The sequence below is a fragment of the Agelaius phoeniceus genome, chromosome 1 (assembly GCF_051311805.1).
Source record: "Agelaius phoeniceus isolate bAgePho1 chromosome 1, bAgePho1.hap1, whole genome shotgun sequence".
NCBI classification, from domain to species: Eukaryota; Metazoa; Chordata; class Aves; order Passeriformes; family Icteridae; genus Agelaius; species Agelaius phoeniceus.
Window position 1 is genome coordinate 20,656,355 of NC_135265.1, and position 16,122 is coordinate 20,672,476.

Genomic DNA, 16,122 nt, shown 5'->3' on the forward strand with positions numbered 1-16,122 from the left:
TAAATGGATGGTATAAATGGATGGTATAAATGGATGTTTGTGAGGAGTCATCCAGGGCTAAGTGGTGGGGAAAGATTAATGCAGACACTGGGGTAGGATAAAAGAGGAATTGAGTACTTCAGAGCTCCCCCTTTGGCATGACCAACTAGCCTCATGCCAGTTGCAAACCTTTTGGGGTCAGTGTCTTGTGTGTTGCATAACACATTGTGCAATAACCCGTTCTCAACAGTGTCCAACACTCTTGCTCGTATTTGCACCAAGAAAACTGGATTTCAGTGCTTAGGAAAGCAATTTCATTCATTGGTTGGGGGGTTTTTTCTGGTTCTTTTTTTTTTTTTCCCAATTTTCCAGCTTGCTCAATAGACTCTGTGCAGCCTGGGGAAGGCAGGTTGTTTCCTGGGGATATCTGCTAAGCACTGTCTCTCATAAAGCATTTAGTTTCTATTTACATCTCACTTAAAAGCTACCTTGTAATGCTTTCTACTGTTTTTCTGACATCTAAAATTTAGCCTCTCACAGATTTCTAGTACAGAACCATCTGCTGCATTCCTTAGTTTTCAGTTCCTTTTTCTTGCATTTAAAAATGGGAAGTTGGTGCTTATTCCATCTGAATTCAAAGTGGTGAGGAGAGAAGCCCTTCTTGTTATTGACAAAAGAGTGATTGTGTTGACAGGAGCACCCCCCTTCCCCTTTCTCCTCACTTGATTCACAGGGAATGCTGAAGCTGAAAATTATATTAATAGAAAATTTATTTATTCATTTATTTATTTATTTATTTCAAAGCATTAACAAAAAAGAAGCAAAAATGTCAGGGTAAGAATATTTTAATTCATGTAAAGGAACATAATACAGTTAAAAATCACATCTTAGAATTGAAAATGATTACAACTTATACCTGGTCCTAATATTCTTTGCTGACATAACTGTGTTTTCCATAGCAGAAAATGAACATGACAAGGTTTTCTATCCCAAAGTTTTCTGAGAAATGAATGTGAGGCAATTTTATAAGTGTAATAGCATTTAGCCATAAAGAACAGTAAAAGTACTGGTCTGACACAGTGAAGTTTGTGGAGTTAAATGTGTTCAGGTTTGCAAAAGAGTTAGACAGGTTCTAATTTTTGAGATTTTTTTAGTGTCCACAATGTCACAGCAAGGCAGTTCTAAATGGAATTCACACTTTATTGGGCATTCATTCTTACTAGTTGACTTTCATAGTCCTTTTTCAGTACATGTAATTGTTTTTGACAAGTTTTTTTGCACGACCATCCTTGCTAAGGCACTTGAGGACATCTTGACCATTACAAAATTGTAACATCAAACTCTAATTCTGACCTTGTAAAATATGCATGATAAAAAAACAAAACAGCTAATGCTAAAAGAGGAAAGTGCTTTAATTTGTGTAATTTTTAATGTAAGGTTACACTAGATCTCTCTTAAGATCTCATTACAGACTTTTAACAGATACATCCTTTAATTTCAGCGAATAACTTGCTGCTCCAAGTAACATGCCACAGGACCATTCTCACCAATTCTTCTGTCACCAAGGCATCATCTTAATAATGTTTCATTGCCAGAATCTGTTGAGAGCTGGTTTTGTCTCTTTCTTTTGTAGAAATAGGCTGCCATGCCAGCTCCAAAAACAGTTAAAACAGCCAAGAAAATGAGTGGCCAAACAGAGACATGAACAGGTGGGCGAGTCTCTTCATTCTTTTCTTTGCCTGAAATGAATCCATATAACTGTGAGAAACCATACTAGTTTTATATCCACATACAACAAGAAAAGCATGAAGGAGATGCCCTCTCCTGCCTGAACTTGAAGGCTGTAAATCTGAGCCCTGAATTGCTGCTGATCAGTAGTCAGGTCTCTGTTCCTAAAGCTAATGTGGTTTTAGTGGATCTAGGGTACAGTGATGTACAATGCATGCAATAGATGCTCGTAAGAATGTAATGGAAACGTATGTCTTAGATGGGTATGGGATGCTAATTATTGGGAATTAGTTTTACAATATTTTTGTTGCATGATTTACAATAATATCTTTGTAAGAATCTTTCATATACATCTACATACTTGCTAACAGCCTGTTAAAGCACTCTGTAGCTGTTCTCAAACTTCTTCTCAAGTGTGGTCACTGCTGAACTTGCCAGTTCCCACTGGCCAAGAGCAGGTGAGTGCTCCTGTGCATCTGAAAGGCACCGTGGGGTCACCCTGAGTGACTGATAACTGTGCAACCCTCAGTAGGGCTTGTTCTCTAAAAGACAGCGGTTTCAGAAAACTCATTTTAAGTTCTTCCTCTAGATTTTTCTTAGTTTTCTTATAAAAGCTCTTACCTTTTTGCTTTCTAGGACTCCCATTCAGTTCAGCTTCAATGAATTTCAGAGAGAAATCACAGGACATTTTATTAGAATCTGTATGTTTGATTGTTTGCAAAAATAGTACAGGAACAAAACCCCCTGAAGTTCTACCACTGCATTAGTAACATATATGTCTGCTATAAAAGGCAAAAAATTGAGGCGAAAAATACATTGCTAAGCTTTCACCTTCCTACTTAACATTACTTTATCCACTTTTGAAACTTTATATTGTTTTTATATTACCAACTTTAAAATATTGATTCTTTTCTATGTTCATTCAAAACATCTTTTCACATTTTTCCTGAAATATTAATTTTAATGTACTAAAAACATAATATATCACTCTGGACAATAGTTTTACATGGCATAATTTGGGAAGATCTGCATGTCTAGCTGCTACAAAATTTTTGATTTCAAAATGTCTTCCCAAGACAACACCTACTGAATCACATGAGTAATCTTCCTATTCAACTCTGTGTAAGACAGAGAAAAATGAAAGACCTTTATAGCATTGTCTTGTTGCTGTTGAAGAACTGCAAAAAAACCCCAGTTTGGCACTCAGAAATGAAGAATTATACACATAGAATTAAAGAGTTCTAAATTATCATGAAAATATTTCTCCTCTTGGATCTTCTACATTAGTTTGCAAACACCCTTGATACCCAGAGGAGAATTTATAAAGGCAAAATGTAAAGTGAAAGTAAAGTAGAATGCAAAATGAATAGATACAAAACAACAGTAATTCCTACTAAGGCAGGAAATAGTACATATGGGAACTCTGTATGATTCAATGGATGAACTTTAGAGATTCCTTATTATTTTAGTACTATGTAGGATGGGATGTAATTTGGATGTTTTCAGCAAGTCTTTAATAAGGATTAATTGATTTACTGCCATGGGCATGTGCTGATTTAAGCATAGAAATTAACAGTGCATGGGAGATGACTATTTCTTGGTTACAGTTCAGCATCTTTTTCTGATTAAAGACTACTTGGAAAATGAGTAAATGCTAACCCCAAATTTTCAGTCATTTTTTCACCACCTAGCATGTCTTGAGATATCTTTAGCATTGAAATAAATTTTTTTCAACTTTTCATCTGAAAAATAAAATCTTAAAACTGGCTTTATCACGAAGGGCTAACACACTGAGGACTTACCTTTGGGTTTTTTGCAGATAAATCCTTTTTCAGCAGAGCAATCACTTTTGTCCCAATAGCCAGATGGTGCAGTTATTTCCACACACTGATGCTCTACATCGAACTCTTTCTCCTCCCAGTTAACAAAGTCCAGGACAGCATTATCTAGCCACAACCACTGGCCTAGAGAGCAACTCGCAGAGTAAAAAAAATTAAGTCTTATCTATTTCATTAATATTTTAACTCCTTAGCTCTGCAATTTACTTTCTATAACTATAGCAAAGCCACTCTTCAGCAGAAACCCATGTTGTTGGAGTTTTTTGTAAAATTTTTTTGTAAAATTTTCTTGTATTAGCAATGAACTTTTCCAATAAAAATTGAAATTTAGACATACCTTCCACATTCTGGTAAAGTCCTATCCAAAAGCCTCCTACTTTATTTCCAAGTGGTTGAATTCTATGAGTCAGAAAGTGAGATTCATCCATGTTTTCTACTGAAACCAAGGTAGCTCCTAAAAGACATTAATAAGCAAATAACCATAACCTACATAAGAAAGCACTGTAATGACCTCCTCTTTTTAGTCTGTACGAACAATAGCTCCTATACTAGTGCTGCTCTGTTGGTGTCTCCACTGCTTCTTGCAGAAGACAGTGACCTGGAGGTAGTTGGAGGCTGTGGCTCCCACTGCTGCCCCCAGGATGGTATCCCACAAGCCAGGACATAGTGGGGAACTCATACACAGGGAAGCTGTAGACCTGAGAGGACAGAAGGCTGCACAAAGTGACTCATGTCAGCTTATTTTCATTGTGCCAGACTTAGAATAGCTTAGTAGGTAAAAAAAAAAAAAATTCGTTTTTTTTTTTTTTAAATCAATATCTTTACATTTTTATGATAGTTTTGTATAAACATTGGTATAAATCTTTCTAGTTGATAATGAAGGCTCTCACCTAAGTGAGCACACTCAAGGGAGGCCAGCCCCCAAGTTCTCCCAGCTGATGCTTCAAGGTAGTAGCAGTGATCATGGTAAGGGATCCACGTTTGGAGTTCATCTCCTTCAGGACATTCTCCAGGCAGCTCAGCAGGGTCAGTAGGAGCTATCTCTAAAGAAGCCATATGGGATGAAATTGGTATTGCATTGTGATCATCTCTGATTCTATGATATGGGTGTAAATAGTGTAGGATTTCTTTCACCCTGCTTTATTTGTCTTGACATCTACTCATGACTATTCCCACATTCCCTCAACCCAGACAATAGGGAGAGCCAACCAGTCAAAAGTGTTAAACATCTTATTTCTCAAATCACATTTCTCAGGACAAGGAATCAAATTGCATTCTGCAACATCTAACTAACTGCCTTGGAAGTGCTGTGAGGAAAGCAAACCCTGAGGGATGATACAAATCTCAAATTTGCATTTTCACAACACAGAAGCTGTTGTAGGCTAATGAATCATTAATGCCATAGTCCCATGTTGTCTGGCTGCTTGGTCTCTTAATGTTGTCACTTTATAGATTAAAAAAAGCCATCAGTGGAGCGTGCCTCTGCCAAACCAGACTCTGTTTCTGATCATGGGTGCAACTCCAATTCACTTTGATGGATCTTGCACTGCATAAGCAGACCAAATATATGCAGCCTTAAGACATAAAGGAGGGGAAAAAGCACAATTATACAAAATCTAGATGCAAACGTGTCTCTGCACATATCTGCAAAGAGTTAAAGTAGCATTCACTTTGCCAAGGCTCTTACAGTTTTAGCTCTAGCAATAGTGAATGGAAGTGAAACTCTTGGCTGTGTTTTGGCTGAGTGATACTTGGTGTGTGACCTTCCCTAGCTGAAGTTTATACAGTCAGTGCACAAACCCAGCACATACTTACATTACACAGACTCGTGTGATTTATGGTCATGTCTTGTAAAGAGCAAGCTATACCTTGAAGATAGAGCTTCATCTCATGAAAGCAGTTTTACCATGATAACAGTGCAGCCATATGGATTTGTACAAGAGCCTTTCCTGTGCCTAAATTCAGTCATCATCCAATAGCAAATGTCCACATTCTGCTGGGAGGTAGGTGCTACCCTGAAGCATAGTCCTCTGCAGGAGTAGCCCAAACCAGAGCAAAGTCTCAAGGATTAGGCAGGCTTACAGAATTAGGAATATGTCTTTGAAATTGTTACATGCCTTTGCTTACCATCTGATATCATGCAAACTGAAAAGTAGCTTTCATTGCAAGATGCTGTTTTCCAAGTACCATCAAGATCAAGATAAACACAAGCATTGTTTTCCTTTGGTTCCCCAGCTGCCCATTTTGTGTACCTGGTTTTCCAGTTATTGGTCCATTTGTAATAGCCACCAGTCTGAAAACAAAGGAATTCTGGTAATAGTTGTTGGGGTTTTTTTTTACATAAAAAGTTCTGCCACATAAATATAATGTAAATATAATCATATGTCTATTTGATTTTTTTTTGAAAAAAAGGGCCATTTTTTAAAACCCCATTCACTGTTCTAAGCAATGTCCCCGGGCAATTTGAGTTACACAAGAACTACATATGAACAGTGTTCAACACTGCATTGCTTTTGGGAGGGTTTTTCTGAAGTAATAAACTTCTACAATAGGGTAAGAAAGTCAGATGAGGCCATCTTAGGTCATTTAGTAAATCCTACATCAAGAGAAGCAATTACAGAGAATTTGTCCTCTGCTCTGCTTTATTTAAATTAAAATTCGGAGCTATTTGTGCAAAAAGATTACTTGACATTAAACACTAAACATCAGCTTAAATCTTAAAATATCTCCCTAATACTCACAGTAACTTCTATTAATATATTAATAGCTCTAAGTATCCTCCTGTATAGCAGGGCGTTTGACTTTCAGGGTGGCCAACAGTCTCTTCATGACAGCTGCACTTTCTGACTCTCAGTCTGCAGCTTGACTTCTGTTACTGTTTCTAGAACTTTCTACCTTACTTTACCTTTCGCTTCTTGCTAACATTTTTTGTGATTTTTCACTCTGTTTGGTGATGAAAATCCTTGACTTATTCTAATAGTACCCCTATATTTCTGTGCATTTACACAGTGAAGCCATTTGGAATACAATTGCTCCACTGTTCAAAACTGGCTGTCCAGAGGACTATTAGAGCAGGAATATTCCCTGAGCACCTGCGCCTCCCATCTATCCAGCACTTACCATATTGCTGTTAAGACCAATCCATACAGGTTTTCCATATTTCAGCATCTGGATCCACAAGAATGAGTGGATGTAGGCATCTGAAATGCTGGCAAGTTCTGCAGATTTGTCTTGGCAATTTCTTCTGGCCTCTTCCCATTGCATTTCAGATGAAATGACTGAATAGCTACTGTCACCATAACGAGTAAAGCCAGAGGCTGGATTTGTTGTTGGTAATTCAGGCTGTGAGGGAACTATGGAGGAAAAACTGAATGGATAAATTTGCAACATATCGCTCTTCTGCAGCATGCAAGCTATAAAAGATTGGTCAAAAGGTCCTAGTCAATAAGTCAAAATCTTTTTTAAGCTCATGAACAAAACAACAACAAAAACAAAATAAAAACAAACAAACCAAATACCACCCCCAACCCCCCCCAAAGTAAAGCAAAACATAATTTCAAGACATGGAGCACATTTGTTAATGTAATAAGATGAATGAAATCCTGGATGCCCTGAAGTAGAGTATACTTTCTGTAGACTTGACTGGTCCAGTTTAAGACTCCTAGATTGCATATTTCAGATTTTGTTCTTTAAGTTATTTGACTAAATCTGAATATCTGAGTATACATTTATTTCTGATTGCTGGTGGATAGAACTTAAGACAAGGCATTTAAGGCATTAACTGTTGTAATCTCTAGACTCAGCCTAAGACTTTGAGACCTGTTGTTAATTGATCACCACTCACTGTTCACTCCAACTTCTTGGCCTGTCTGTAAGGGTTGCCAGAATGCTGCCTGCATGTTTGAGTCAGGCAGTGTACATTTCCACACTTGTGATTATAAATGTATTCAGAAGAGCTGGAACTGGGATCAAGAAAATTAAAAATGCCTCCATAAAACTATATCTTTCTGTGCAGGGAGAGGGTCTTCTTGCAAGCATGTTAGCTGTGCTGAGAATGAACAGACTGAAGTGAGGGATCAGGGAATAATTTTTACCTTAATAAAATTATGAGGCAAAATATTTTTGTTATCAATGCTTTGTCTTCTCTACTCTCATTATATGCTTGGACAGGTGTGATTTGTATAATTAAAATTCTACAGGAGTAGAGTCAACATTCATTATTCATTTTGGTGTAAAAAACATAACAATATTCTTCTACAATAAAGCCACATCCAAGAAGCTGTACATTTTGATTGACATCACATGGCATTCAGTAGAAATTGTGAGAGAGGATTAAATGCTCTGCTCAGATTCATCCAAGAGAATGGGAAGATCACAGCAAGAACATGATTTATACTGCACTTAGGATGCCTAAACATCTTATACTTCACTGAGAAAAAAAAAGTCATTTTCATTTATTATTCTCTAGTATTACTTATGATTAGGTACAAAACCCCTGATTAAGATAGTGGCTCCTCTCCAGCAATTTCTGTGAAACAATTAGTACTTTAAACATAGCACTGCCTTAACACTGATGGAGGTCTGAAAGCCTGAGATTCAGAAGGAGACTCAAAGCTGGAAGGAATCACATCAGGTTATATACTCATCTTATCTAACCAAGGTATTCCTCCTCTTTAGGAGACTGGGTGGAACAGAACTCACATGAATTCATCTGGCACACGTAGCCTCTTTCGTTGTCACAGCTATCATCTCTCCACCTCCCATCTGACTTCATGATGAAGACACAATCTGTCTGCAGGGGAGGGGAAGAGGCACAGCCATTACAAGAGGCAGTGGGGAGGGGGTGAGCTGAAGCTCCTGTACTGCTAGTGCAGCCCTGATGGCAGAGAGGAGAGGAGCCCACTGGACACCTGTGAAATTAGTTCAAATTTCCTAGGTTTCTGCCAAGCAGCTTGACCTGGTATTTAGTAGTGACCTCTTAAATTTGAACCAGGCTTCCACTGGTGCCAGTTAAGGTCTGAAAGAACTCAATTAAAACCCATTGTACCAGTTTTATTAAGAACCCCATAAAGACTGTATAAGTGACTAAGGTACCTATAATAAATCTTCTCTGTTCTGATTTCGAGTTATGTAGATCTGTTTCAAAACATTTTTATCAATGAGAAAAAAAATATAAGGACTACTGTTAAAAGCTCTAGTCTACACTAGTCTAATTGAAGCAGACTCTCTTGCAGAAAGCAGATGCTCTTTACTGGTTGTTTATAGTCATTATCAAGTCACCATTATCAGATGCAACAAAATATTTTCTATTTACTTCCTAATGTTTTCTTGCTCCAGTATTTCCTTCATGACTCCCCTGATTTCAAGATTGGCCATGACAGTCTTTTGGCATGTCATCCAAGTTTTTTCTTGATGCTGATTTAAATAAGCTTTAGTCATCAGCTAAAGTTGACTGATGGCAAATGTTAAAAATCTTGGGTGAATAACTGCCAATCATTTCCTCAGAAATTACCACCTTTGGAAAAGAGCCTGAGTTTCTGCGGAGAGAGAGTAATTTCACTGAAGATATCAATTTGTACCATCAGAAATGAGTAAAGCATTGTGGGAGACCATTAGCCAGAAGTTGGGACATACACACAGCCAAATTATTGTAGCATCAAAAATCTTAATTTTGGTTTATCATGCCTTGTCTTTGTTTGGTGTTGCAGCTTTAGTGTTTGCATTAATGCATTTTGGGGAGGAATGGTATAAGTTTCTCCAAGCTTCTTTCACAGAGCTGTTTTTTTGCAATAGTTCGAATGGAAGGCTTAAAATCCCTCTTCTACAGAACCTTTGCCAAATATTTGAGTGTATTTGGAATCATTATCAGATGATTTACTAAACCCCATTGTGCTTACAAAAGGACTTGTTTCAGCATCCTATTATTGCTGCTGTAAATTTTCTCTTAGGAAAATCAACTAGCTGCCCAAGGTATAGAAGTTCCTTAAATTTCCTTTACCTCCAGAGCATCATCTGTCAAGCTTTCAAACTCAAAATAGTCAAAGTAGCTTTGCTGCTTTTCTGGTGCACCATTAACCCAGTTGGTGTAGGAAACAGTGCTTCCATCTGCCCAAAGAAATGTAGACTCTCTGTTGATATCATTCATCCCAATCCACACATTAGTTGTGGCGTGCTTCAAATGATAGAAAAGGAAAGCTGGAGAGAAGCAAAGATTTCTCATTAAGGAAAACTCATTGTGACTTGCCCAAAAGAGTGAAAATATGCAAATGCCCAAAGTAGAGGATGTAATGAAAGGATAACATTTTCCCCTACACAGCCCATCTGCCATTAATTAAATGTTTAGATAAGCATCCCTTCCCCACTGTGTATGCACATATAGAGTTTCAAAAAGTCCTGTTGCCAGTGAGAGAAACAGGCAATACAGATTTCTGTCAGTATGAGAGATCTGTGGAACCACCCTCAGAACACACTGGAAGTTTCATGAAAACAAAGTAGCTGAAAGAACTAGAAAACAAACTTTATTTCTTAAATGTAATAATTTTAGTTATTGCCTTGGAGTTTGAAGCTAAAATAAACCATGGAGTGACCTGGCTAATTAGCAATTTTCATCAGGTAATCCCATATTTCATATTGGAGAGTGTAGCAGTTTCTTTAGTGAGAGATTGAGGTTTTTTTTCCTTTCAATAGAGCCCATATACATACCTTGTACTTGTTCATTTGGTATAGTAGCCAGGTTTCCTCCCAAATTGAAGCAAATATCTTGTGCAGCATGCCATGTGAGATTTCTTGTTAAATTGGAAGCAAATACTTTGAAACACTGGAAACAAATCAAGCACTTTTTTCAAACTAGCAAAGATTGGAACTATTATATGTGAATGTTATCAATTAGCTCTAGGATGCACTTTTCTGCAGAAAAAGAAATCAGGGCTAGAATGAGTGACAGAGCTCAAGAGTAGAAAGTCTGGATAGGCAGACCCAGGCATACACTTATCCCTCCTCATTGTACAAGGTGTAATCTGGGAGTCTGGAATCAAATGAACTGATTGTAACGAGGTCAAGTACATAATCACTTTTCACATTTTCATCTGCCTTCTTCCTGCAGTAATAGAGGCATCATTGGAAACCAAGAAAATGTGGCTTTGGGTGACACAGCTGCAGGGAATTATCTCTACTGGTCTTTGTCCTCCTTCTGATGACTCTGGTTACAACTGCTCATCCTGCCAAAAGGTGTGAAATATCCTTTGGCACATTGACTTAGCACTCTGAGGATGCAATAACAGCACAGCGTACATAAAGTAGACAAAATAGCCTTTGGTAGATGGAGCTTCAACTCAGATTGGTACAAACTCTTGTCTTACAGCGATGAGTACTTCCAGACTGTGTCTGAGAGCAAAGCTGTCCTCAAAACAATTGTAATAGGCATCATCTTTCTGAATTCAAAGCTTTGTGAACCCCTACAGGCAGAAGGGATTTCAAATACATTCTTTCTAAACCTTTCCACCTTTTTTACAAGATTGACCATTACAAACTTGCATTTCTAAACAAATTAAGGTACATGAAGAGAGGAGGAGAGGTTTTCTTAACCAGTAACAGTGTATTTTAAGCCTGCACAGACTATGCTCTCTGAAATGTACTCAGCATACATCTACTTTTAATCTCTGCAAAGTTAGATGTCTAAGTCACCTCAAAAAAAGCCCAGCCATCCAGTCTACACATTTTGACTAAGTAATTACTTTCCAGATTTATTTTATATTCATAAAAAAATGTGAGGTTTTCAGTATTTTCTCTTTAGTTCTACTGCTTTACACAATTTACTGAAGATGTTTGTTGACATACCTTGTTGTTAAAAAAAATCCAACTTTCTGGACATCCTCCGGGAGGCAATGGAGTAGGTAATGTTGAATTAATAGAACTGTTATGTTTTTCACATACAAATTTATTGGCAGAACCACAGTTAATGTCATTCCACAAGCCTGGAAAAAAAAAGAAAAAAAATTCAACATGTTACAGTATACAATATTTAGTAATAATAATTTATCACTTTTTTAAAAAATAAACACAATTTTCTCTATTTTGTATTTCAGGCTACAGCTTGAGCTGAAGGCAAAGTAACATGGCACCTTCAAGTATGCTCTAATAGTAACAGCACTGTAGCCCCTTGCACTTAATTTGAGCTCCCTGACCCATCTGCTCCTTGTTCAGCTCCCTGACCCATCTGTTCCTTGAGCTCTCTCCACAGTGTCTATACCTGTTCATGGGGGTTTTTGTGAGCTCTGGCATCATCACATTGCAGGCAACAGGGGAAATACGCCAGTAAGCAAATTTGAAAAAAAAAAGGTTCAGAAATTGATGAGAGGAGAAATACCAGATCAATCTAATGGCACAATAGATCTTCAAACATACCTCATGGATTATTTGTAAAACATAAGAGACTTCCACTAAATACTACATATATACTAAATTCCCACTAGCCTCATTAAAAGTTACAGAAATAGACCCAAGAGGAAGTAGAGCTCTAGGATATGCAAGAAATTCTGGTATACTTGTAAACATATCTTAGGACATTAAATGTATTTGTTTGTTTCCTCATTGACTTGTACCTTCAACTCCCATTTCCTGTAGCTGCTATAAATACTTTCTTAAGTTCATAGTAGAGAAGACAGACTATTCAAATTTTTACTGAGAGAAGTAGTGAAAAGCCCTGTAAAAAGGAAAAAAAACCAGAAGGAAACCTCTGCTTTAAATTACTCATGGTACTGAAATCTCCCCATTCTAAGGGCATAGACTCTTCCATGGCTGGTGGTCTCATGACTGGGAAGAGTTACTGCATTGTGTTGGCTTATCACTGGAAAGAAATTGCAGAAAACAGCTGCCAAAGATTGTGTGACAGTTGACAGCAGATATTTGACAGCACTAGTTATAATCCCAGCAGAGACAAATAAAATCTAATAGTTTTGTATTGTCACTTACCATGCTCTGACAGCATAACCACACAATTTTCCTCATTATTTGCAAAGTTAGGTTCATTAGGAGCCCAGGCCACATAGGTTACTGGAGTTCCATCCACCCAGCTTAAAGAAAAGATATACAAGTAGTTATTAATTAATATCCTCATTTGTGACATGGTAGTCTTAATGAACACCTCATGAGTAAGAATGTCTATGAGGATTTATGGAAACTGACTACAATGGGAGGGGCTATTAGAGATTGCCCTTCCTTTACTTGATTATTCTAATTTAAAGACATTTCTGTAAAATATTTCTGGTTTCAAATTAGAAAAAGAATACACCAAGCATATTTTCTGTTAATGGCCACAATTGTTTTGACAACATTTAATCAGAGTAATCAAAATCAGTTATTCATAACACATACTAAAGAGAAGGATATTAAAATTTTAAATTAATAGCTATTACAATAACTATTTTATTCCTAGGTAATATGCTTTTCAGTCTGAGCATTTGTGGTGTTTTCGTAGGTGAAAACAAGAATGAAAATACTTTTCTCTGGATTTACTCTGCTCTATGGGGGGAGTAGGGGGGAGTGTTCTATTTTTCTGTAAACTAAAGGACATTTTGTCAACTTTAAAACTGTCCTTTCTAAAGTACAAAAGTTGCAACTTTTTTCCTCAGTTTACCTGCTTTTTACTTTAATATATTGCTATTGGAGGAAGAGGAGGTTTTTACCACGTTTTAATCAATATTTCAGAATTTAGATCAATAAGCCTGAAGTGGGAAAAATTTCAGCTGTATCATCTATGTCTTGCTGCTGCTGATACAATTGTTCTAAATAAAGGAGATTCTCAGTGGACCCATGGAATGCTCTACATCCCTAGTTTGACTCCTAAATCAGGAGGTTAAAGTCATTTACCAACTCAGTCACTATCAACTTCTCTCCCCACTCCTCTTCTGCCTTTCTCAAGGTAGGTGACTTGCATACATTCAACAGTGGCATTAAAATAGAAAGGTTAAAGTCAAATCTCCTCTAACCTTTTCCAGATCAACTTCAGAAGGACTTTTTTTCACCTAACTAGGAGGCACATCCTAACTAGCAGGTCAGAAGGTAAGCAGTGTATCATGCTCTTTGGTATCTCAGCATAGTTTTGAGTTGATTTGTGTGTTGGTCTTTTCAGAATACTTGTAATTGTTTCTGTACTGTAAATTTCTGCTAACTTTTCTCTTGGAATAGGAGTTTGCAGAGACTGCCTTTTGTAGTCATGGTCTGTGTCTTCCTAACTCTGGAGAACCCCTCTGATATATAGATAAAAAGAATAAGAAAGCCAAACCCTATGATATAGGGCATGTTTTAAGTGTATGTGTGCATGTTCATATGTATAAAATTCAGTATAGCAAAGTATCACTCCAATTTATGGGACAAATCTCTAAAAGAAACTTGAGACAGTGTATACGGACAATGGAGCTACCAAGATTTTCTTTGGCTAAGTGCTTACTCAAGGGAAAAAAAGGTTCATTTACTATTTCCTTTTGGGGAAACTACTGCACTTTAGAATATTCTAGGACTATTCCATTTTGCTTTGTACATGGTATGTGGAACAGCCTTCAGACCTTCAAGAGAATATTGATTCCCTCCAGCTTCATAAATATTCCATTTGTTTCTATGTGTTAGAAGCTGCACCAGTCATCTTAACTTACCTGAACTTTTTATCAAGGCTCATTCTTAGACCAATGAAGTATCCTGTTGGCTCTCTCCTATAGCTCTCCTAAATCATAAAGACACAACTTCAATTTAAAAAAGAAATCTTTGAAGCAAAACAAGCAGAAATTGATTCACCATTGATTAGGTGCACAGAGCAGCCACTGAAGTCCACAGCAGTAAAGCACCTGCTTGCAGTTAACCATTGTAACGTGTTTATATGCTCAGGCACAGAAGTCAGGTTTTCATCTGGGATATCAGAGCCAAGACCTGCAGCTCTGAAGGCCCTTAGGATGGAGTAGAAAAGAAGCAGATTTTGAGTCAGAAAGTGGTAGTCCTTTTTTATTTTCCCTCGAAGGCCAGCTGCTTTCCAAGACAGTTGGTCCCTTCCCACATCACTCTTCCTGTCAACTGCATCAGTTCAGCTGGCGTGGAGCGGGGGAGGCCTAATCCCACGGGATCTAAGGGTGTTTTTGGGAATATTTCATTAACAAAAATGCTGATGCCTCTGCTTCTGAGACAACTCAAGTTTTACAAGCAGTTTGTCAAAAGCGTTTCTGCTTTACGCAGTCTGTTTATAATGATTCTTACATTTTCTTTTAGTGCTCTCTTCAGGAACCTTCTCTCACTGTTACTATTAACAACAGCAAGGTCTGCAGAATTCTTCCTGCAAAACTCTTGGGCTCTTTCCATGGAGACCTGTTCTTTGCTGATATAGTAGAGCTTATCTTCATATATGACCCATCCATCTCCAGTGGTTTTATATTCTGGAAGATAAATAAGGTACCCTTAAATTTTATATATGTTGAACACAGAAGCTTTTTGTAGAATAACAATTTTAGGACAAAAATTATTAATAATAAAAAAAAATTAGATACAAAGACCTACCATATGTGTCAATTGGTTCAGGTTTTAATAACACTCCTGCAAAAGAAGAAAATAGAAGGCATGATACATCTCTTTAGAGTGTTATGATGTAGCTTATGACTGACTGCAAGAAGAAATAGGAATAGAGCAGGATTCTTCACCCCATTGCAATTGACTAGTAAGCAGGTTTAGCCACACAGTTCAACTTCACATTGCTCAATATGCAAGGTCATCTACTTTACCTTTGTATCATAAGCAGTGCTTCACTTCAGCAAAGCCATAGCTTTGGCTGAATCACATTCCTGCACAAAGCAAGGCAAGGGAAAATTGCTCTTCCAAGCCTGTAAGTCACAGCAGACTTATCTGAAACACTTTAAACTGTGGCATACAGCTCCTTTACTGATCCATAAGTAGATATTCCATAATTCACCTGGGGGTATTTTCATCAGGAGGGAGAAAATTTCCACTAAATTTATTTTAGCTCTACCAAAAAAAAGTGTCTGAGTAATATTCATAAACAAAAGGAAATATGACTTTATGTATGTGCATATATATATATCTAGGTATAGATATATGTATAGATGATATAAAAATATAAAATAACTGTGAATTATTTCTGGTTGGGATAGAAAAAGAAATAGCATTGCTATGAAGCATTGCTTTTCCAAAACCAGTTGAATCCTGAATAATTCTACAGGAGAACCTGAAGTACCAAGAAATCTGACAAAGTATGATACTTGATTTTTAGCTTCACCTGTATTAATGTAAAAACTAGTATTGTAAGGAATAAAATGCTAGCCCTTACAACTCCTTAACTCCAACATTATAAAAATAAAAGCAAAAGATAGTTAATATTAAAAAAAATTGTAATCTTGCAAATATGTGGATTATTTATACACCCCATTTTATGTAAAAAAATCTTCAATTCATTCCTATCATTCATAATTGAAAAATCTCAGCCCATAATATTTTACTTAATGCTCTTGACCTCCATTTGGAAAAAGTAGTTCTTCAAAATTTTGCCTCTTTCTCCAGTAACTTAACTTAGAAAGAAACTAAT

The 16,122-nt window shown here is 37.0% G+C and overlaps 1 protein-coding gene across 1 annotated transcript in view; it reads right to left on the minus strand.

Moving 5' to 3' along the window:
* Positions 1 to 808: 808 nt before the first annotated feature.
* Positions 809 to 16,122, minus strand: part of LOC129134906 (macrophage mannose receptor 1-like) — a 33,146-nt gene continuing 17,832 nt past the window's right edge. The window contains exons 16-30 of the mRNA XM_054654686.2: positions 15,084 to 15,119; positions 14,787 to 14,962; positions 14,195 to 14,262; positions 12,516 to 12,616; positions 11,382 to 11,518; positions 10,248 to 10,362; positions 9,544 to 9,740; positions 8,247 to 8,337; positions 6,666 to 6,898; positions 5,673 to 5,838; positions 4,436 to 4,588; positions 3,883 to 3,999; positions 3,510 to 3,671; positions 2,329 to 2,361; positions 809 to 1,718 (exon numbers count right to left, since the gene is read on the minus strand). Coding sequence (XP_054510661.2) covers positions 1,549 to 1,718; positions 2,329 to 2,361; positions 3,510 to 3,671; positions 3,883 to 3,999; positions 4,436 to 4,588; positions 5,673 to 5,838; positions 6,666 to 6,898; positions 8,247 to 8,337; positions 9,544 to 9,740; positions 10,248 to 10,362; positions 11,382 to 11,518; positions 12,516 to 12,616; positions 14,195 to 14,262; positions 14,787 to 14,962; positions 15,084 to 15,119 — 1,955 coding nt within the window. The 3' untranslated portion in view covers positions 809 to 1,548. The remainder of the gene's footprint in view (positions 1,719 to 2,328; positions 2,362 to 3,509; positions 3,672 to 3,882; positions 4,000 to 4,435; positions 4,589 to 5,672; positions 5,839 to 6,665; positions 6,899 to 8,246; positions 8,338 to 9,543; positions 9,741 to 10,247; positions 10,363 to 11,381; positions 11,519 to 12,515; positions 12,617 to 14,194; positions 14,263 to 14,786; positions 14,963 to 15,083; positions 15,120 to 16,122) is intronic.